Here is a 23,307-nt window from a genome sequence, read left to right as displayed (position 1 = left end):
GGGGTAGGGAATGTCGAAGATCTGTGCTTGAATATATATTCCGGAGCCGAGGACGGCTCCAGTTTAAGGTGGTGGTACTATAAAGACTATAATATCCTGATATCGGCAGTGGTTCGCTGTTTGGAATATATGTAATGTCATTTCCCAACACCAAGGCTTTTCATCACAATTGGCTCCAGAGTTGGCAGAATATTCTGCAGTTAAGCATGCTCGGGCAGGAAAAATTCTGGGATGAATGACCACCTGGAAAGTTTCTACTGGATGACCGTAGCGATGCACGTTAAAAATTCCACACTGTCGGATAACCACAATGAATAAGTGAGAACAGTAACGGTGGAGGACGGGGCCATTACATTTAGAGTATTTTACTTGAAGAACTCGAACCCACTTAACCTCTATTTTATTTATTAGATCCATTCAGTTTGCTTTACCTCAAACCTGCATAAGAATGCTAACTTTTTTAGCTTCTCCAACACCGATAATATAAAACGACACCGTTCAAACTCATGGATAATATTAAGGCGATTCTCCTCGTACTATCTTTAAATATTCCCAAATTGGAGTTAAGGGGTGGAGACTTGGGAGTCGTCAATTGCTACAACATTATGTATCATCTAGTTGGGCATTCAAGTGCAATTGGTCAATTTTGTGTTAAAATTGAATTTGTTTTCTCAAACACCAAATCCAGAAACCACCAAAAAGAAAAAGTATATTATGCGGTTAGTTTATTTTCGTTTTTGTAAAATCAAATCTTACGGTGGAATCTAAGTTATACAAAATGTAGAAGAAAAATAGAAACTCGAGTCTATTGATTCCAAATTTGCTTTTGTATATGGTTTTTTCGAGTTATCTTTCAAGGTTTTGTGAAAGATAGATTTGAATCTACCATCAAGTGTCGCCGTCCTAAGCTTTAATTCTCTTAAATCTCAATTTGTTAACACAAAGAAATAGTTTGACCAATCAGGTTTCATATAGATTTTTGGAGATGGTTTTATATAAGATTCGGAGACATAAAACCTCAAATTCCTTGTTTTAAGTTAGATTGCAAATTTAAAATTTAGGCTTAAGGCCGGTGCAAAAAATGTCAACCTATCACCTACATATAAGTGTTAAGTTTTTTGCGCTCAGGCCTCACGCTTTAGGAAAACAGATTATTAGAGTTTTTTCATGAATTATTCCAAATGGCATTGAACTTGGAAGTTGGAATATGGTTGTGGTGTGACTTCCCTATATAAGGTTTAAAGCCGAAATAATGCCATTTAACCCTGTCATGTTACTAAGGAATTGGTGTAGAATGGTTAAATTTAATCTTCAGAATTTGTCATGGTTGTATGATGTTAAGTGTCTAGAAAACCTATGTTTTCTGGGTGATTACTTTGAGTCAGTTGAAAACTCTATTATCAGTATTGTAACCTTCTCGATTTGAAATCGTGGTAATGTCGATGTTAATGAATTATGAGGCTTGCCTCTTTTCCGGAAAAAAATAAAAATTAGGAGGGTGTTCGGATAACATAAGCAAAAGTATCTTCTGCTTTTGGAGAAACATGTGGATATTTGTAAGGAACTTTAAGATGCTAAATATTGATCCAGATATCTGAGTTTTTCTCCAACTATATATACTGATTATTATTGTGTTTCAGAATGACTTTGTATGTTGTGTTGACTGTAAAATCAGTTATGAGATTCCATCTAATTTTGTCTTCATGATTGATAGCAATTCTTATGTTGGAAATACTCTCCTTACGTTCTTTGGTTGAAAATGATTTGATCTTCGTTGTCATTCCAATTTTTGGTGTGGGTATAAATTAGTTCTTCCACTTCCATGATGTTATCGTTGGAGTTAGTTCCCAATCTGACATCTTCGTGAATAGCGTCTTCAATCCATATATCTATAAACAAAAATGCTAGATACACTTCGATAAAGCACCGAAAATTGCACCGGTCGAGACAAATAAAAGTGGGCCCACTTTCACTGCTCTAATCCCAATGTTGAGAAGTTGCTGGAGATCGTCGGATTCTTCCGAAGTGAATTTCATGGTTCTTTATTCGGTGCGTCTAGCACATCTGATATATAAAATATTCACAGGCTTGTCATCTCTGGTCCGCCAATTATGAAATTTTCTAGTCCATTTAAGAGCACGTCAAATGCTTTTCCAAATCAAAAATGATTAACGCACCGAGAATGGACATCGTGGGGCGCACCGTATGAAAGGGGCTGGTAGAACCACTTCTATCCACCCTTATCCCTATACTAAGCACGCACATCGGAACCGTTATTGTCCTCACGTTGCATTCCACGTTGCATTCCACGGTACACTGCTTCGGTGCGTGTATCATTGCTCTTTCCAAATTCAAGTGCCCTTGTTGCTGAATTTATCATACAAAGTATTAATATCTTTGAAGTATCTTACTTGAAGAACATGAACCCACATAGCTTCTATTTTATTTATTAGATCCTTTCAGTTTGCTTTATCTCAAACCTGCATAAAAATGCTCTCCAACACCGATAATATAAAACGACGCCGTTCACACTCATGGACAATATTAAGGTAATTCTCGCCATATTATCTTTAAATGTGCCCCAATTGGGGTTAAGGGGTTGAGCGTCGGCAATTGCTACAACATTACGTAGCTTATTTGATTGGACATTCAAGTGCAATTGGTCGATTTTGTGTTAAAATTGAATTTGTTTTCACAAACACCGAATCCTGCAACCACCAAAACGAAAAATATATATTATGTGGGTAGCTTGTCTTCGTTTTTGTAAGTATAAATTTTATGGTGGAATCCAAGATATACAAAACGCCGAAGAAAAGCAGAAATTTGAACTTACTAGTTCAAATTTGCTTCTATATACTCTTTCCGTTTCTAAAAAATAAGCTTGTTTGGTTTTCACAAAAATTAAAAAAACTAATCATTGGAGCATTTTTCCATGTTTTTTCTTAATGTATCCTTTGGTCTCCACTCATTTGTTATTAGAGAAAGAGGAGAGAGAAGTGAACCCCTTTTTATATTAGGATAGAAAATTGAGAGAGAGAAGTGCTTTCTCTATGGGTATGGTAGTAAAATCATAACATTTGACTTTTCACGTATGGAAACAAAACTATTTTTTTGACATACCCAAAAACAAAAACTTGCCTATTTCTTAGAAACGTAGGGAGTATATGGTTTTGGTAAGTTATCTTTCAAGGTTTTTACGGAAAATAGTTCTGAATTTAACCTCAAGTGTCACCGTCCTAAGCGTTAATTCTCTTAAATCTCAATTTGTCAACACAAAGAAAATAGTTTGACCAATCAGGTTTAGGCTTGAGACCGGTGCAAAAAATGTCAACCTATTAGGTATATGAGCGTTAAGTTTTTTGCGCTCACGCCTGACGCTTTAGGAAAGCAGATTATTAGAGTTTTTCCATGAATAAGAACTTGGAAGATGGCCGTCGTGTGACTTCCCTATATACTGTAAGATTTAAAGCCGAAATAATCCAAACCAAAAAATATTATAAATCTTTAATGAAAGGAAAATAACTACAGTATATTTTTAATACACCTCTAATCCATACAACACACCAGCATATTGTTCTGGTACTACTTTGGTAAAGTATACATCTCTAATCTTTTGAAAAGCATGCCATGTTAGCAAACTATCCGATCCGGCTTGATGCGATTTACCGACAGCCCTATCTACATTGAGGACTCCGGCAACCCGATCCAATCCACCGTACAAACTCTCACAGTATTTCATAATATGTTTCACATCATACACCTTCGCCCCAAAGAAAACTTTTAGAAGACTCAAAAACTCATCAATTTCGTTAGGTAGATCACGGCTCGTCAAGATCTTAACCAGATAACCAAAATCGTAAGCACTATGGAAAGTCACCCAACTCACCGACTCATTACAAACGAGTCCAGAAGACATAACTAATTCAGCAAATCTAACCGAGTCAATTCCATCTTCTCTGTTCTTCTGAAAGTTAATCCCTTGTTGTTTCAACAACTCAATTGAATCAGGCGCATACTCATCGTTCTCAAGATCAAAATCACTGAAATTAAATTCCCAAATATATCGATTCTCAGTACCTAAATCAGGCAAATTCCCTTCTGAATCTGATAAAGTTAAACCAACCTGAATAAGATTCAAAGCATCAACGTTTGATTTGAGGATCACGTAATGATCAATAGCTTTCCGGTTGCGGAACAAAGTCTTGTTATCACCATCAGGTCGATACACTATACCTGGAAACTCAGTATCCATGGATATGAAACAGTATTCATCAATCGCATCTTCAATAAGCTTAAATTCTTCTACGATATTACTCGCCCATACTTCTCGTATCACTATTGGCTTCACGTTAGACATCATCGACTGCTATTGTATTTATCCGATATTCTTCTCCGTCAAAATCCAAACGGCTGTCGGTCAAATCCAGGCGGTTTATAGGATTCAGATTGAAAATCGAATTTCTCTAGGGTTATGATTCCGGAGGCGAGATGGATTGGATTTGAGATGGGGAAGACATTGTGAGAAAAGACTATATATAAAGAGGGATTGGATTGAATTTGGAAAGTAAGAAATTGGGTGGAAAGACGACGTGGTCACCACTCACGTTTATGACGGCTTCGGTCTAACTTCTGTGGGTCCCACTTAAGTCAGCTTTTTCTTCTTTTTCTCTCTGTATCTGTTCGGCTTGACTTGGGGGTGTGGCTTGAGTTTGAGCGTAAGGTCGTCAAATGATTGTGTTTATGCGGTGTATGAACGATTACATTTTTGCCGTGTGTACCAGTTGGACAATAAAGAGTTAATGGATGATTCAATGGATCGGTTTTTGACTTTTGTTCATGTGCACATTCACTTCGGCTTGCTTTTGTATGGTTCTCATTAAGGAAACCCAAAGTATGGAAGGGGATTCTAATTCTTCTTTCATAGTCGGTTTGGTAAAATTCAATGGATAGGTGTATTTAAAAGATAGACTGGTTTTATGCGTAATTTATATATAAAACCAATTTATATCCTTTTTTTGAATCACATAAAGTATGTTTCTTAACAGGGTCGTTTTTGGCCGAGATATCTGAGATCTCGTTGAAATTTACGTCTTGGTCAATGGCTGAGATGAATTTCTCATTCTTGGCAAGACGAGATCTAGCCCAGAAATTCACGGAGATGTATCGGTGAGTCGAAGAATAATACGGAAATTTGATTGAAAAAAATCAAAAATCAATCCTAAATAAATGAATTTTCTTCTTGTTATGTAAAATTGTGAAAAGCGAAATCAACCTAACCTAAGACCCTGGTGTCTTTGTTAATTTCTTAATTAAGTGGAATCAAATTTGGAAATAAGAATTCTGAGATTTCACAGAGATAAAGTTGTCCAGGATTTCGGCAGAGATGAGTCAGATGAGACCAAAATCTGAGATTTACTACATTAATGTATTGTAATATTTTTAATTAAATCGATTCTATCTGATTGGGGCCCACACAAATGGATGGTCAGAAAAGTTGAATTTGAAATTGAAGTTAATTAGCAAACGTTTATTTCACGCCTTAGTTAATCTCGGCCAAGACGGCTGAGTTCTTGTCGAAATTTCTGGTTTTGATATATGGCAGATGCGAATGTCTTATTCTCGGCAAGATGAGTTGGCAAGTCGATGAATAATACGGAAATTTCATTATAAAGATCGTTCAATTTAGTCTAAAATCTCATACGTCTACATCAACCTATGACGTCAAAAGCGCCCAAGGCGCACGATTCGCAAATATGCGCCTCTCCTCGCCAGTATGCGCCCAAGACCTGCAATGACTTCATTTGTAGTGATATGTTGTCAAAGGAGAGCGAGGTGCCTATAAAGGTGCCCAAAGTGTGCGATGCATAGTGCGAACACCTCATCTTGTGTCACATACAACATAGTCATCAACCACTTGATTGAGTGGTACAAATTTTGGGAACAGTAATTTTAATATTTTACCGAGAATCTCACCTAGATATGACAAGGTGTTCTAGATCCTCATCGAGACGAGACCGAGACCTGAGATTCACTACATTGATATATCCTAAGATACAAAGGTGGATGTATTAAAATATTTACAAGTCCAATGGATATGGGTTCTTCTTTGATCATCCAAATGAGCAACAAGTCGTTTATGCTGTAAACCTATAACTTGAAAAAACATCATTGCTGAAATAAGTATTTTACTTCATCTTCAAGATATATATACTTTTCCAATATAATGTTGATAATTATTGTACGGAGGTAAATTTCCAGGGCTACACTGGTACAATATAGTATGGTCTTAACATATAAAATAACCAAAACCACGAGGAAAGATTTCTAGGAATCTAATTGAACCAAATCGTTTTAAATCGGTTTATTTCTCCATTCAGTGCAAAACTAACAATAATAAAAAGTAATATAAATTCTAGTCAGTTTATAGTATTTGTAAGGGAAAGATTGAAGAGCTTATATCAACCAGTTTAAACCGTTAACTTCAGGTTGGATTTGAGGATCCATCATAACCTAAATTAAGATCTAACAGTTTTCACGATACTAAAATCAGTTTGGTTCGATGAAGCTTTACTTTAGATCTTATACTATATTTTCATTATTTAAATTATTTTTTTGAGCCACTTGCACCTCTTCAATTTATGAACTCAAGTACAATTAAGACCCGTTGCGCCATAAAATCATGATAACTAAAAAGTTAATCCCCATGGACTTTCAATCGAGTAGATACAATATATCCTCCATGTTGATATTATATATCTTGACCATGGTATTTATAATTCCCAATTTGCGACGGTTATAAATAATCTCGCTTTACTAACCAATATACAAGTACATCAGACAAGAATAATTAAGTCAAATATAGCGAAACCTCTATACAAATTAATACAATACCTGGGAAAAGAAGACTAACAACACGTTTGTTTGTATCTGACTCGGGTCTATATCTGAGTCGATCCATGGCTCGACGCCAATCAGATGCCAGATCATTTGCTTTCTATTTTTTGTAGCCTCTGAATTGGATCCATTTGAGTCAGGGAACAAATTTCCCTTGACTCATGGGAAAAATCACTGACTCAGATGTTTTTGAATCTGGTGAGTCGGGTTTGACTCAAAAAACAAACACACTAAGCCAGATCCTGTTAGATCAGGTGATCTCAGTCAGATCTAGACGAGTTAGATTCAGGGGAAAAAAACATCATGTAAGTGTTTAGGAGTATCAAGCTGAGAGTAAGTCGTCAAACTAGGGTGATATCTAATCCCGGATAATATAAAATATCGAAAAACTATGGTGGATTTGGATGTAAAATTTCAAAAGTGGGATTCTGGGACCATGGGATCTAATGAAATTACAATTATCGTAGTACGTTTGGTTATACAAATTCCATAGACTCATGTTTCTTTTTGGGATTTATAATTCCACCAAATGACCCCACCACATTTGCTAAAATTTGTTAGAAAAGTTACCGGGATTCATAAACCAGTTCTTTTTAACCCTAAATTCTTATACACGATTTTTTTTCATTATAATTTATATTATTTATGTTATTTTTTATTTATTGAAGAAAAATAATATATTTATTTTTATTATTAATATGTAATAATCCAATAATATAATAATATCTAAAAATAATATTAATATTTATTTATGTTAAAGGTTATTATTAGAAGAAACTAGTTGGGAGCCTAACAAGCTAGGCTCTAACACCATACTCCTACATTAGTTGAATAGGTTGCCGTGCTAGCCTATCAGCGAGCCTCATGAAGAACCAACCAAGGGAGCCGAAACGGATAGGGAGTTGATTATGTCAGCAAGCTAATTCTACATTCCATGTCATTCTGCAATGTTGCGCCGTCAGGGACTCGAACCTGGGACCTCCTGGATCGTATAAAACTTTTGAAAAACAGAAATGACCAGCTAAGTCAGCTACCCGTTTTTTTTTAATTATTATCTTTTTTATTCTTGGATAAAGAGTATTACATTAACTAGTTGGAAGCCTAACAAGCTAAGCTCCAACAACATACTACTACATTAATTGAACATGTTGCTGTGCTAGCCTACCAGCGAGCCTCATGATTAACCTAGACAAAGGAGCCGAAACGGATAGGAGACTGAGATTGTGTCACAAATAATTGAGCCGGTTAAGAAACATCACACAAATAATTGAGCCGGTTAAGAAACATTTGGTTGGGTCAGCAGACTCAGCACGCATGTATGTTGCCTTTGTCCCTGGTAGGCTGGTACGACTCCTATGAAGCACATACAGTAAGTTACACGTTAATGTTCTTTTAGGCTCGGCTAATAACAAAATTAGTCAAAGGTAGTCCGAGTGAGTAAAAGCTAATAATTAGTAAAATGTTAAAGAAAAAAACAATGCAAGTAGACAAGTTGAGAGTGCTGATTGAATTAAACAAACACCAAAGAATACAGTTGTTTAACTTTGAACATAGACTACTGCGGCATGAAAAACGGACCCTTCAAATCTCATTGTAAATTGCACATTCCCCATCAGTTACTACTTGTCGTCAGCTAATATGCAGCTTTCCTCTTTTGTTCTTTATCTCTCTCAAAAAGTTCAAGCTTTTCCCCTCTATTTCTGTTTCTCTTTTTAACCAATCGATACTTGCCGGGTGGAAAATTTATTCCCTTATATAAGTTTTTTAGCAAAGGCAAAATTAGATCATTAATTTAAAATTCAGAGCTTAGAAAGAAAAATATTTTGTAAAAATTATTGGTATTGGTGAGTGATTATTTGAAAGGGAAGTAAGGAACAAAGAGACAAAAAAAGTAGATGCTTGTTTGGTGCGTGATTAGAGTGAGAGTGCGGGGGTGGTGAGGCGAAAGAGTAGACAAACAGTGGTAAGTGCGTGACTTTTTCTGTAACACGTTTTTAGGTTCACATACACAGATAATGAATGCCCTCTTTCTTTGATCAAACGTCAGTCAACACGCCTAATTCCATGACCACGACTCTTTTTAAGTCAAATGACTCCTATATACTGCCGGCTTTCCATCGATTGACCTTTCTCCAAATTTAAGTAATCATTCATAAACCATGCTACTATGCTAGTGACATAATCAACCATGCCAGGGACCCGTCCTTTTCACATCTTATTCCCAATTGCAGTTGCACACGAGGGCTGTTATCATATATTGGTAGTCACTGTATGCACCACGAGGGCATGCTGTTTGTTGTTTAAACAAGGTGTGTACTGCTATTTATATACAACTGTGTAGGAGGATGTCAGTTTACGCAGACAGGGTACTACGGAAAACTTCAACAAAAGCAACGTGCTTGACACACTGCAAAGTAAAAATCGGGAGACTAGGAAGTCCGTTCCAGGATTCTTTTTTTTCTTAACTTGACTCACTATATTAATTTTGAATTGGACGGGTCAAGAGTAGAGCTAGAGAATCTTGCTATGGTAGGTAAATTTTTCTATGGTTGACAATTGACAAGAATGATGAATGAACTCGTGGAAAATGGATCATTTTTCCAAATATTTTTAAAACATGGTTGAAATGAACGAGTAAAAATTATTATGGGTGAAATGGACACCAAATAAATAGCAAGGATGAAACTGGATTCATTCTAATTTAAACTTAAAAAATAGCAAGGATGAAACTGGATGCATCCTGATGTAAATTAAAATAAGAAAAAGTATTTAAAAATGGGTAGGATGAAACTGTTTACATCCTGCCTATTTTTACATTTTTGTTCATTTAAATAGTATCGAAATCTAAATGTCCTTTTCACCCAGGAATTGTTGATTTTGGTCTTTTTAACCAATTTTGTGCACTTAATTTATCAAAATATTAAGCCTAGGATTCACTAGGTTGGGTAAGCTCCTTCTCACCCATGCTGCTACCTCCGCCCCTATACCAGGTGAGTTCCAAGGTTGCTAGTTGCTGCTGAGTGTCACCAAATTTTACGGGAGTTACCAATGCTTAGGGCTATTAATGGGATGCCAAAATCCGATAGCTATTTCCGATAATCCGGGATCCAATAGGATTCTTTTCCGACGTAATAGTTATCGGATGTCAGAATCGGAAAGTTATCGAAACTTTTTGGCTTATTGTAAAGGAACCGGCTGAGGCAGTTTATGTTACGATAATATCCGACACCGATAATATATATAGGTCCGTTATAGTTTATACTTCATGATATCTCTTTCTTCTCTTCTTCTTCCACAAAAATTAAGAGAAAAAAAAACTTACCTCTTCTCTTCTGAATCTTCTTCATCTTCCGAATTTTCTTTTCATTCCTCTAAATCGCCTCAGTCAGACTCTCCTCATCTCTTCTCTCTATCGCATAGGAATCAGCGAATCAGATAGAAAACTAGGGTTTGTGACTTTCTATAATTCTATTCAATTTGGGGTTTCTGAATCCAATTTTGGAAACTAGGGTTTCTTTTAGAATCCAACTTTGGGTTCACTTTTTATTTTGATACTCAATTTTCAAGTTAAGGTTTTGAAATTAGGATTTTCGAAATTTATTTGTGAAATTAGTCATGTCATAAAGTCAAAGAGCATCCAATCATGTTGGTACCTCAATTTCAAACAATCCATCAAGTTAAGTGGCCTCACACTTAAAGAACCAGAACTGTCCAAGGTTCATAAATTAACTCAATACGTGTGAGTTTTCCTAGAGAAGAAGGAGAAGAAGAAGAAAATCCACTTGTAGTTGAAGCAAATAAGAAACTACGAATAACAAGGTCAGATTGTGGAATGAATTTGAATGAATTGTTATTACAAAGATTGGAATAGATGAGAAGAAGGTATCATTAATTATAAGTGAATGCAAAAACATCGCATCAAGATAATTGAGGCAACAAGTGCACAAGGAACCAGCCGTTTGACATCCCATTTAAATACCTGCAAAAAGAAGCATGAGAATCATCCTGGACAAAGAAACATCACTGCTATCAAAACATGCAACACACAAACTAAGTTAACTAATTGGGAATATGATCCTAATGCTACTAGATTACTTATTGCTAAGATGATTTTTAAGCATGATTATCCAATCAGTATGGTTGGGCATCCATATTTTGGAGAGTTTTTCAGGTCTCTGAATCCTTCTGCCAAATTACAAGAACAATTTGATTTAACGACATCTAAATGTAGTTTAACCACTCATCTTGTAAACATACAAAAGATGGTTATTGTAGCGTGTATTACTGTGTTACATAGATTTTGAATGGAAACTTATTAATAAAATTACACTAGCATGAATTTTAGTGCCATCACCACATACTGGAGAAGTTCTTGCAGATTTTGAAAAAACAGTAGCTCTATATTGGAACATAGATTTGCTTTATCTGCTGATAATGCCAGAGCCAGTGATGTTATTATGGAAAATCTGAAGACTTAGAGTGGTAGCAAAGATTGTCTTGTTCTTGAGGGGGGTTTGTTTCACATAAGTTGTAGCAATCATATATTGCATTTGGTTATATTATGTGGGATGAAATTAGCTATTGCATTTATAAAAAAAATATTAGACATTATGTGAAATATGTCAAGTCAAGTCAGGCTAGAAAAGAGAGGTTTGCAAATGCTTTGGCACAAGTTAAGCTTCCTGGAAGGTGTGTCAATTTAGATGTGGACACCAGAAGGAAACCCACCTTTAAGATGCTTAAGGATGCAATTGAACTGAGACAAGGATTTGTCAAGTTAACTGATTTTGATTTTGATTTCACTATACTTCCAAGTTCATAGGAGTGGCAAAAAAGAATGTTTGTGATTTTATTTCGCAGGAATTAAGTATCCAACAACAAATATGTATTACAATGGGGTCTATGAGATTAATAAAAGCATTAAGCAGTGGGAATCTAGTTCTCATGTGTATATTAGATAAATATGGGATTGAAGATGAGGTCAAAGTTTGATAGTTATTGGAAAGAGTCTAACCTGTTGAAGAAAAATGAAGTGGTTTTAGATCCTATGTATAAGGCTAAATGGATTGAGTTTATTTATAAGAAATCATATGGTGCATAACTATTTTACCCATTATAACAAATTTAAAATAACACTGAATGCACTTTTATCTTCATATGAATGTGAAAGTAACTCTACAGATCCAAATTATTTTGAGAATTCAGTTAGTGGAATAAGTTCAGATGGAATTGAGAATACTAAAACAACCAGAAGTGACTATGAGTATGATGAGTTTATGATGGAAAACAGTGAGATTGAGGTTCAGAAGACAGAGTTGGAGAAATACTTAGAAGAACCACTGCTTAGTAAGGCACACCCAACGAGGAATTTATGTTTGATATATTGAGTTGGTGGAAGAATCATGCTCCTAAGACTCAACTCTCGCGAAGATTACAAGAGATGTGTTGGTTTTTCCAGTGACAACAGTAGCATCAGAATCCATGTTTAATGTTGATGGTAGGGTTCTTACAAGTTTAGCTCTACTTTGCTCAAGTAATTGGTTGCCAGTTCTCAATGACAATGCTAGTACTGGTTAGTGGTTAATAACTTTGTTTTCCTTTTCTTGCACTGCCAATTAATATATTTCACTTTCTTTGAATGTATAAGGAGTAAGGAAGGATAAATTGAAAATGCCGGGGTATAACAACCACATTCAATATTTCGTTCGACAATCTGTATGGACTAAACTCCAATATAATTCCGAGAGCGCCAGATTAAAAGTGAGACTCAATCAAGAAAGATATCAAAGAGCTTTATCTCTTTATCAATACAATCAGTAAATCAACTAGATAGAAATCTGTGAGATTGATTGATATGAGAATAACTTGGATGGTACCAAAGACCAATATCCGAGTCTCAATCAAGTTATATCCAACAAACAAGGTCGGATTTATCAACTGATTGAACTACGCACAACCTGTGATATTTCAATTATATAAGCGAATATAATAAGGAAAACAATAACACAGACACCAGAAATTTTGTTAACGAGGGAACCGCAAATGCAGAAAAACCCCGGGACCTAGTATATATTTGAACACCACACTGTATTAAGCCGCACAGACTCTAGCCTATTACAGTTTAACTTCGGACTGGAATATAGTTGAGCCCTAACCAAGTCTCACACCGATTAAGGTACAGTCGCGTTCCTTACGCATCTTGAATCCCAGCAGAACTTTGCGCACTTGATTCCCTTAGCTGATCTCACCCACAACTAAGAGTTGCTATGACCCAAAGTCGAATACTTATAAACAAATCTGTCTCCCATAAATAAGTCTATTTTGGTTGTTGTTTCCGTATTTAGATAAATCAAGGTGAACATGAAACTCAACTAATAATCCAGTCTTATTCTCCCGAAGAGCATCCTAGAAATATTAGTCACCTCACAATAACCTAACTAATTAACAGAAGAAGTTATTTCGGAATCACAAGAGTCTGAGACGAAGAACTGTTGTGATTACTTTTTATATCTTACCGAGTAAATCTTAGAGAATATAAAAATCAATACGATAGAACAAGTAAGATCAGAATAAGCAACTACAGAAAAAATAGTTGGATCTGGCTTCACGAATCCCAAATGAAGTCTTCAAGTCGTTAACCTAATAATGGTTTTGGAAAACCTAGGTTAAGGGATAATTCACTCTAGTTTGTAACTAGGACACACGAGCGTGTCGGGATTAGGTTTCCCAGCAGTTCTCCCTTATATTACCTTTCAAATCAGGGTTGTTTACAATCAAAGCTAAGAAAGCTTAGTAACAAAGCAATTGATATTCACCGTTAGATGAACTCCTGATTTAAGATTCAAGCTAAGTCTGCTTAGAAATTAAGCAATCAATCTCCACCATTAGATGGTATTAGCTTGATACACACAAATGAAAAATACCTATATTTAGATATGGATGAACATTAACCAAACATGTGTATCTTGTTGGCTCAATTATAGTTAACCGAAGTTAGCCACATGAACACTTATAGTTTAGCCACATTCATCTAACATTTCTAGATCAAATATGATGATCAATCAATCATGATAGATAATCAAATGTATCTAAATGTGTTTCAAGAGAGTTGTTCAAATGTTCACTATCTCATAGAAATATATATGAACCATTTGAAACAATATATCGATTTGGTTTGTAATTATACAAAGTACTCATACAAGAACCAATTCATGAACATAATGCCACGGTTTGTAAAACTAGTTCACATACCTTATTACCTTAAAATTCCAGGGACTTTAATTTAGTTCGCAAACTGTGTCCGCAAACGAACCCGAGTTCATGATATGTATTTCATACTTACCGATTTTAGAACCTAACCATTGTGTTCGCAAACAGAGTATGTGAAGAACAGCTCCGGACCTTTTCACAGTTAAACCCGCCCGCAAACAAGAGTTTCAGACCTGAACTAGAATTCCACGGTGCACATACAAAGTATACATACTGTGTTATATCCAGGCATTGGTAGTTGTTCTAAATCTCTCATTTGATCATTGAAACATCCTTGGAAGACAACAATGATAATCTTACACATACCACTAGCTTCAAGTAATTTTCAAGTGATTAATTGATCAATACGAAACTTGCCAAGTTGACATTAAATGATTGTCTCACACAAATCATATAAGATGTTCAAGGTGATTTTTACATGATCATTTTTGACTTAATATTTACTCCCTCCGTTTCTAAAAAATAGGCTTGTTTGGTTTTCATAGAAATTATGAAAACTAATCATTGGAGCCATTTTTCCATGTTTTTTCCTAATCTATCCTTTGGTCCCCACTCATTTGTTATTAGAGAAAGAGGAGAGAGAAGTGGTCCCCTTTTTGTATTAGGAGAGAAAATGGAGAGAGAAAAGTGGTCCCTCAATGGGTATAGTAGTAAAATCATAACATTTGACTTTCCATATATGGAAACAAACCTATTTTTTTGACATACCGACAAAAGGAAACCTGCCTATTTTTTAGAAACGGAGGGAGTAGTTTCTAACAAATAAATTGTCTCCAACTAAACCTGTCAAGTATACGATGAACTTAGCTAAAGCTAAAAGCTTCCAAACATATTTCGAGAAATAGATAGACGAGATAAACTCGGCTCGAAATATCAAATGTGTATAATGTAAAAGTCTATATAGCTATACTACTTAGTCTCATTAGAAGATAGATAGAATAGACTTTTGAGTGATAGATAAGTTTTAGTCTCCACATACCTTGTTGAAAGTTCCTCCAAGCTCTTCAGTAGATCTTCTTCTTCAATTGGTGAACGTCGTGAAGTCTAAATCTCAACTACACACTTCTATCATAATCCGAGACATAGCTATAATTAGAGTAGAAATCAAGTATATAGTTTTGATCAACTAAACTTGACAAACAAGCTTGAGATAACAATGCCTGCGAGTTCGACCGAGCAGTGCTCTAACAGGAATGCATGTTGCAGGCTGCTTACAAGTTACAATATGCACATTTCAATTTGAGGATCCTATTTATTTTTTTGAATTTCTTTGTGTTTTCTTTTGCAAAACCATTTAACTAAGCAATCCGAAACCTTTGGATGTGTTTACTTTGCATTTAACATGAATTTTGAACTGATAACTTGATATTTTGAACTTAAAAACTAATTTTATGATTTCCGTCGGATAAGAAAAATCATGAGAATATTATTCGATAACTTTAACATAACGGAGTCGGGATCCAATAACTATTATTGTTACGGACGTGGGCGAGACACTATCACTAGAAAAAAAAAACCCTACCATTGACAATATCGGAAAGAAATAATAACCCTTTGATCATAAGAAATTTAGTAATCAACGGTAGCAACATTGGTAAATCCAGAGTTTTTTTTTTTTTTTTTGAAGAATTTGGCCATGTTTTGGCTAATCAGCCGTAGCTTCATTGTTTCTCTCTCCCTTGGGTGGTAATAAGCCCATGTCGTGACTGAAAGTCGTAATATAAAAATCATCAGTCCTATATCCGTAGTGATCTTCCTTCATTCATCCGTAATATTTCCACACCGTATACATCCAATTTTTGATGTTCCTTTAAGGGAACTCCATCATTTTCCGCACATCATCAAACAGATTTCTTCCACTTTTACTTTTAGTGATGGGTCCGCAATGGTCAATTTCATGACGACTGACGGCAGATTAGAATACTACGGACCGTAATGGACGATAAGAATTTCGCACGCTTGCAGGCAGTGGTACGTCATAAGAAAGCTGAATAAAAAGTTTCTTCCTTCGGCGGTAGCCGCTAGGGGGCACCAACTTTGGGTGACAAATTAATCCATTAGTTCCATGATTCTGGTTTCTATTTGTCGCGTTACTTTTGTTAAAGAGATCATTTTCTAATTATGGAATCTTTTAGTTATTTAATAACCAAACTTTGTATAAGAACACGTTTATGATATGTAACATTCGTTTAGGAGAATTTTAGTATGCGGGATAGATTTTGGAAGCCACTTAATCATACGACTGACGCTCCACCCTACAGAGAGGGTTTGAGTTTTACCGCACTAGTTGTGTAGAAAACAGAAAAGTGCATGCTCAGAACGTGTTTGAGATGAATGTACTCGTAAAGAGGTTGGTTTTGATCCAGGTAATAGTCCTAATTACACAGATCATATCATCAAATGCATAACATCGTCAAAGTGGCCACATTCTGGTTCTCAAGATTTTACTGCCATTAAGAAAGTGAAGTAATTTAAATCCTGAACTCACATCCAAGGAATTCAGCTGAGAAAATACCAGCTTGGTGCAATCATCATCAAAATTAACGTGGATGCTGCCTTCAAGAAGGCCAAGCCTCTTACTCTGCTAGTGCAAGAAATTTAAATGGGGATGTCCCAAGTTGTGGGACTTGTAGTCCAGGTTTCTCTGTATCTGTAGTGGCTGAAAGTAATGGGATGTAAGCTTGTAGTGAATTGTCAAGATTCTCACAACCCCTTGGACTTCTTGAAGACATTCAATCTTTGGCGAGTAATTTCACATTAGAAGCTGCTCACAAGTTCACAACCTCTCCATTATGCCAATCAGTATCATATCCATGACTATAGGATATCTCCTCAAATTCTTGCCTGTATCCTCCTCTCTTTGATAGGGGCATAGTCCTCTACTAATTTTTTTTTTTTTTTTTTGCCGACTTACCTCACTGGCTATCAGCTTATCGATAACTTTTCTTATCAACTATAAGCATCCATTAAGATTAACTAACAAGGATAAAAAGAAAAGCAAGTTCTTCAAAAAATTATCAACTATAAGCACAAGTGAATCTCATAGAGGATCACATTTTGTTCTTCAAAACTATCAAGTTCTTAATTCAATTATTTGCAATACACTTGACTTTTGGGTCCACTTTGGCATGGACATTCTTGTATCATTAGCCTGATCGTTATCTCGAGTGCTTTAACTTGTTCCACAGAATTTCACTTGGTGCACTTGAAAACACGATAGAGGGCCACCGGGAAGAGATAAAAGAAATTATGGGGTCATGGGTGTACTTGAAAACACATAAATTCCAACGAAAAAGTAGATGATAGGGATGTGATTGTGAAGATTCAAGCCAAAAAAAAAGATGGCAATTTGAGAGATGATAGGTTTCTGCATTTGTAGCAGTTGTTAATTAATTTCTATTGCCGTTGATCAGAACAAAGGCACAGCAATGTGTCTACTACAATCAGTTCAACAACTGATGTTTCTGCATCTCTACTCGTTACTGTGCCTTCTTTTTTTCTTATTCCTTTCTGTTCTATATCTATTCAAGTCACAAAAATCAACCAGTGTTTGTTATCCGCCTTTTCCACCAAAGCTTCCAGTTATCGGAAACCTTCATCAAATAGGACCACTACTCCACCGTTCGTTCCATGATTTGTCTAGAAATTACGGCCCGATCATGCTCTTACATTTAGGTCATTCACCAACTCTTGCAGTTTCATCTGCAGAAATGGCAATAGAAGTCTTAAAAAACCAAGATCTTCTTTTTGCAAATAGACCGTTTACTGTTGCTGGTAATGTTCTTCTCTATGGATGCACTGACATTGCTTTCTCACCCAACAACGAATACTTGAGAAAAATTCGAAGGATGTGCTCTTTTGAGTTGTTGAGCGTCAAAAGAACTCAAACTTTCAAGTTTGCTAGGGAGGAAGAAACACACATTATGATCAGAAAGATACAACTCTCGTCAGAAGAGCGAAACAAAATTAATTTAAGTGAAATGTTACTTGCTCTCGCAAATGACATAATATGTAGGTGTACTCTTGGTAAGAAGTATGAAAAGGGTGACAATAAAAGGTATAGAGAACTGCCAGACGAGGTGACAAAGCTATTGGGGGTTGTCTGTTCCGGAGATGTGTTCCCCTCGTTGAAATTTTTGGATGTTCTAACTGGATTTATCTGTAAGCTGAAAGCGCTATCCAAAGAAGTGGATGTATTTCTTGATGAAGTAATCGATGAGCACCTAACTAAGCAAGAAGGTGTCAATGTCCAAGAAGAATGCAAGGAATACTTTGTAGACATTCTGCTTGCAAGTCAGACGGAGCACCTGAACCTCACAAGAAACAATATGAAAGCAATTCTACTGGTTGGATATCTCTCTCTCCCTCTCTCTTTATCCCTGTAATGTGCATGATTAATAACTTCGAAATATGTTGGCAATAACAGGACATGTTTATTGGTGGAACTGGTACGACATCAACAACCTTGACATGGGCGATGTCGGAACTAATCAAGAAGCCGACACTGATGAAGAAAGCCCAAGATGAGGTAAGAGGAGTAATTGGAAAGAAACTAGAAGTGGAAGAAGATGATATAAGCCAAATGAAGTATTTAAGATGTATTGTCAAAGAGACTCTCCGCTTACATCCTCCTGTACCACTTTTGGTTCCACGGGAGAACTTAACTAGTACAAAAATAAAAGGTTATGATATCCCACCAAACACAACAGTCTTTGTTAATGCATGGACAATTCAGAGGGACTCCAAAATTTGGAAAGAACCGGAGGAGTTCCTGCCTGAGAGATTTGCCGACAGCCAAACTGAATACATGGGGAGCAAGGATTATGAGTTTATGCCGTTTGGGTCTGGAAGAAGAGGGTGCCCAGGCATACCATTTGGTGTTGCAATCGTTGAGCTTGTTCTTGCTAACCTCTTATTTTGGTTTGATTGGGAGCTTCCCGACGGTGCGGACTATGAGAGGCTTGACATGACTAGGGGTGCACATACCCTACCCATACCCGCCAACCCTACCCTACCCGCCAGTTTTTTAACCGTATCCTATCCTATCCACTATTTGGCGGGTAGGGTGGCGGGTAAAGATTTTCTTAACCGCCAGTAAACGGGTAGGGTGGCGGGTATAGGCCATATCCTACCCACCCTACCTAGGGGTGCACATACCCTACTCATACCCGCCAACCCTACCCTACCCGCCAGTTTTTTAACCGTATCCTACCCTATTCATTATTTGGCGGGTAGGGTGGCGGGTAAAGATTTTCTTAACCGTCAGTAAACGGGTAGGGTGGCGGGTATAGGCCATATCCTACCCACCCTACCCGTTGTGCAGTCCTAGACATGACTGAAAGTTTTGGCATGATTGTTTCTAAAAAGACCCCTCTTTGCGTCATCGCTATGTCTCATTTTCCTTAAGTGTGCAATTCAGTGTAATCTTTTTTCTGCTAGATGACTAAGAATTGCTGTATGTTTATCCTAATGGCATATGAGGGCAAATATCCTACAAATATTGGCACTATAAAGTATGAACCGTGTAGGCATGTTGTTTGATGTTTAAACAAGTTTGTTATATATGGTGCTCTATTAAAAAAAATCCATAAAAACTTAGGATTGAGCATATTTCAGGGAAGTAGTGATTTCCGAATGCACCTGACAATCAAAAGTAAAAAGTCTTATGCTGCTGTTGCAAGAGATTTTCTTCTAATGGTAATGTCCTTAGTTGTGGGACTTCTAATGCAGGTTTCTCTATACCTGTAGTGGCTCAAGCAATGGGATTTAAGCTCGTAGTGGACCTTTCCACCAGGTTGGGGTACCATTACCAACATATAATCAATGAAATTTGATAGTGAAGTAATTGTCAAGATTCTCAAACGGTACAGTTTCAGAACCCCTTGGGAAATAAGAAAACTCCTTGAAGACATGCAATCTCCGGGAGTAATCTCACATTAATGGATGACAACTTTTAAAGAGAAGAGCAAAGGAAGCTACTCACAACTTCTCTCATATGCTAATCAGCATCATATCCAGGCTCCTCAAGCTCCTGCCGGTATCCTCTCCTTGATAGGCATACTCTTTTACTTGGTTTATTTCTTATGCAATTTTTTCATTTTAGCTTTTTTTTTTCATTTTAGCTTTTTTTTTTTCTTTTTTCTTTTCGGTTGCTGACTTGCCTCACTGGCCATCAGCTCATCGAGGTAAAAAACATCATATATAAGCCTCCATTGAGATTAACAAGGACAAAACAAATGACAATAAATCACTTGAATCTCTAAGAGCAAGGGTTATGGGTAGTGTCACCCTTTCAAATGAAAGAGTGCACTACCAATTTGAGTAAATTAGGCTCTTCTACGGGTAGGTTTCAACCCACTTTTTCTCCAAATCCTTCCACACACTAGTTCATTCGAACGAGTAGTTGGGACTATCCCGTCAGAAAAAAGAAATTTTTAGTGCAAAACGGGGGACAGTCCCCCGTTAAAACCTTTTTTTTTATCGTTCTTTTTTTTTTGACGGGGATAGTAGAATTCTTTTAGCATTTTTTTGTTGATGGGGGATTGTCCCCCGTCTAAGAAGATTTTTTTTTTTTTGACGGGGACAGTCCCCCGTCTGGTCCAAAATTCAATTTTTTTTAATTAAACGAGAAACTATCTCTGGCATAGTGTTTTTTTTTACATTTATCCATAGTAGCTTCACTCTTCATTTGGACGAGTAGTCTTTCAAAAGGTTAGTCTCCATATGGAGACTACCCATACAATATGCTCTAAGAGGATCATATCTAGTTGTTCAAAACTATCAAATTCTTAATTCAATCATACACCTGAGTTCCGGGTCCACTTTTGGCATAGACACTCTTGTCACATTCCTTGATCTTATCTTGAGTGCTTGAAGCTAAAAGACAAAAGGAGATCAACCATCAAGAATAAGATATTTGAAATTGTGCAAGTCAGACTCTCAGAATCACTACTATAAACTAAACTTAATGTTTAGAATTTTGCATTTATAGTAACTCTTTATCAGAACAAAGACAACAATGCGTCTGCTAGAATCAGTTCAACAACTGATATTTCTGCATCTCTACTCATTACTGTGTCTTCTTCTTTTCTTATTCCTTTCTGTTCTATATTTATTCAAGTCACGAAAACCAACCGGTGTTTGTTATCCACCATCTCCACCTAGCCTTCCGGTTATCGGAAACCTTCATCAAATAGGACCACTAGTCCACCGCTCATTTCATGAGTTATCTAGGAAATACGGCCCGATTATGCTCTTACATTTTGGTCACTCACCAACTCTTGTAGTTTCATCTGCAGAGATAGCAATAGAAGTGTTAAAACACCAAGATCTTCTTTTTGCAAATAGACCTTATACTGTTGCTGGTAATGCTCTTCTCTATGGATGCACTGACATTGCTTTCTCATCCAACAATGAATACTTGAGGAAAATTCGAAAGATGTGCTCTTTCGAGTTGTTGAGTATCAGAAGAACTCAAACTTTCAAGTTTGTTAGGGAGGAAGAAATACAAATTGTGATGAGAAAGATAAATATCTCTTCCACTGAGAGAAACACAATCAATTTAAGTGAAATGTTACTTGCTCTCTCAAATGACATAATCTGTAGGTGTACTCTTGGCAAGAAGTATGGGAAAGGTGACAACAAAAGGTATAGGGAATTGCCAGACGAAGTGACCAAGCTATTGGGGGCTGTTTGTTTCGGAGATGTGTTCCCCTCATTGAAATTTTTGGATGTTCTAACTGGATTTATTGGTAAGCTGAAAACGGTATCCAAAGAAGTGGATGCATTTTTCAATGAAGTAATAGATGAGCACCTTACTAAGCAAGAAAGTGTTAATGTCCAAGAAAATAGGAAGGAATATTTTGTAGACATTCTGCTTGCAAGTCAGACGGAGCACCTGAACCTCACAAGAAACAATATGAAAGCAATTCTACTGGTTAGATATCTCCCTCTCCCTGTCTCTCTGCTGTATCTGTACATGTAAAGCTCATGATTAATTACTTGGATTTGTTTATTGGCGGAACTGGTAGAACATCAACAACCTTGACATGGGCGATGTCGGAACTAATTAAGAAGCCAACACTGATGAAGAAAGCCCAAGATGAGGTAAGAGGAGTAATTGGAAAGAAAATAAAGGTGGACGAAGATGACATAAACCAAATGAAGTATTTAAGGTGTATTATTAAAGAGACTCTCCGCTTACATCCTCCTGTACCACTTTTGATTCCACGGGAGAACTTTACTAGTACAAAAATAAAAGGTTATGATATCCCCTCAAATACGACAGTCTTTGTTAATGCATGGGCAATTCAGAGGGACTTGGAATTTTGGAATGAACCAGAGGAGTTTCGGCCAGAGAGATTTGTCGACAACCCAATTGAATACATGGGCAAGGATTATGAGTTTATACCCTTTGGGTCTGGAAGAAGAGGGTGCCCAGGCATATCAATTGGTGTTTCAGTCGTTGAGCTTGTTCTTGCTAACCTCTTATTTTGGTTTGATTGGGGGCTTCCTGATGGTGAGGACTATGAGAAGCTAGACATGACAGAAAATTTTGGTATGGTTGTCTCTAAAAAGATCCCCCTTCGTGTTAGCGCTATGTCTCATTTTCCTCAATTGCATAAGTCAATGTAATCCACTTTCTGCTAGATAATTGAGAATTGCAATATGTTTATTGTAATGGAACACGAGGGCCAATATCCTATATTGGTACTATACAACCTGAAAGTATGCTTTTTAGTCACTTGCAGAGATCAAATTATTTCTGCCTTAATTGCAAGATAAAATCATATTCCATTTTTCACTCTTTAGTAATTTGCAAAACTCTTGCTAAAGTTTGGTTTATGATAAATGTACGAAATTAGCAGTTTCAGAATCATACCTTTCACTAGGGGATCAGGTTTTGGCTTCCGTTTTACCCATACATTGACTCCTCTGGCAGGCCTGAAAATTTCCCTCTAGTGGCTTGCCTGGTATGGTCCATTTTGGACTAATAGAAATGGTATTGTTCAAAAGCAAATCAGATGAAGCATTAGCTATCAGGGAAAGAGCAAAATTGATGCCGGTGCTTCCAAATAGGGATCTTATATTGCTGCAACCTCTGTGAATCTTCCGGATTCTTCTTGGCAGATTCCACTTACAAGT

The 23,307-nt window shown here is 36.5% G+C and overlaps 2 protein-coding genes and 1 pseudogene across 2 annotated transcripts; 2 read left to right on the top strand and 1 right to left on the bottom strand.

Moving 5' to 3' along the window:
* Positions 1–3,475: 3,475 nt before the first annotated feature.
* On the bottom strand, positions 3,476–4,528 carry LOC113338242 (probable CCR4-associated factor 1 homolog 11). Its single transcript, XM_026583696.1, has one exon. The coding sequence runs from the start codon at positions 4,358–4,360 to the stop codon at positions 3,536–3,538; it is 825 nt and encodes a 274-aa protein (XP_026439481.1). The 5' UTR covers positions 4,361–4,528; the 3' UTR covers positions 3,476–3,535.
* A 7,329-nt stretch (positions 4,529–11,857) lies between these two features.
* Positions 11,858–19,997, top strand: LOC113338484 (cytochrome P450 71A1-like). Its single transcript, XM_026583897.1, has 7 exons — positions 11,858–11,987; positions 12,076–12,240; positions 12,353–12,466; positions 17,577–17,647; positions 17,694–18,509; positions 18,590–19,139; positions 19,894–19,997. Exons 1-7 carry the CDS (start codon positions 11,858–11,860, stop codon positions 19,995–19,997), a joined length of 1,950 nt encoding a protein of 649 aa, XP_026439682.1.
* Positions 19,998–20,473: 476 nt separating this feature from the next.
* Positions 20,474–23,044, top strand: LOC113338868 (annotated as a pseudogene).
* Positions 23,045–23,307: the final 263 nt, after the last annotated feature.

The sequence above is a fragment of the Papaver somniferum genome, unplaced genomic scaffold (genome assembly GCF_003573695.1).
Source record: "Papaver somniferum cultivar HN1 unplaced genomic scaffold, ASM357369v1 unplaced-scaffold_19, whole genome shotgun sequence".
Taxonomy (NCBI): domain Eukaryota; kingdom Viridiplantae; phylum Streptophyta; class Magnoliopsida; order Ranunculales; family Papaveraceae; genus Papaver; species Papaver somniferum.
The sequence above is the reverse complement of the archived record's forward strand: the minus strand, read 5'-3'. Positions and strand labels throughout refer to the sequence as shown.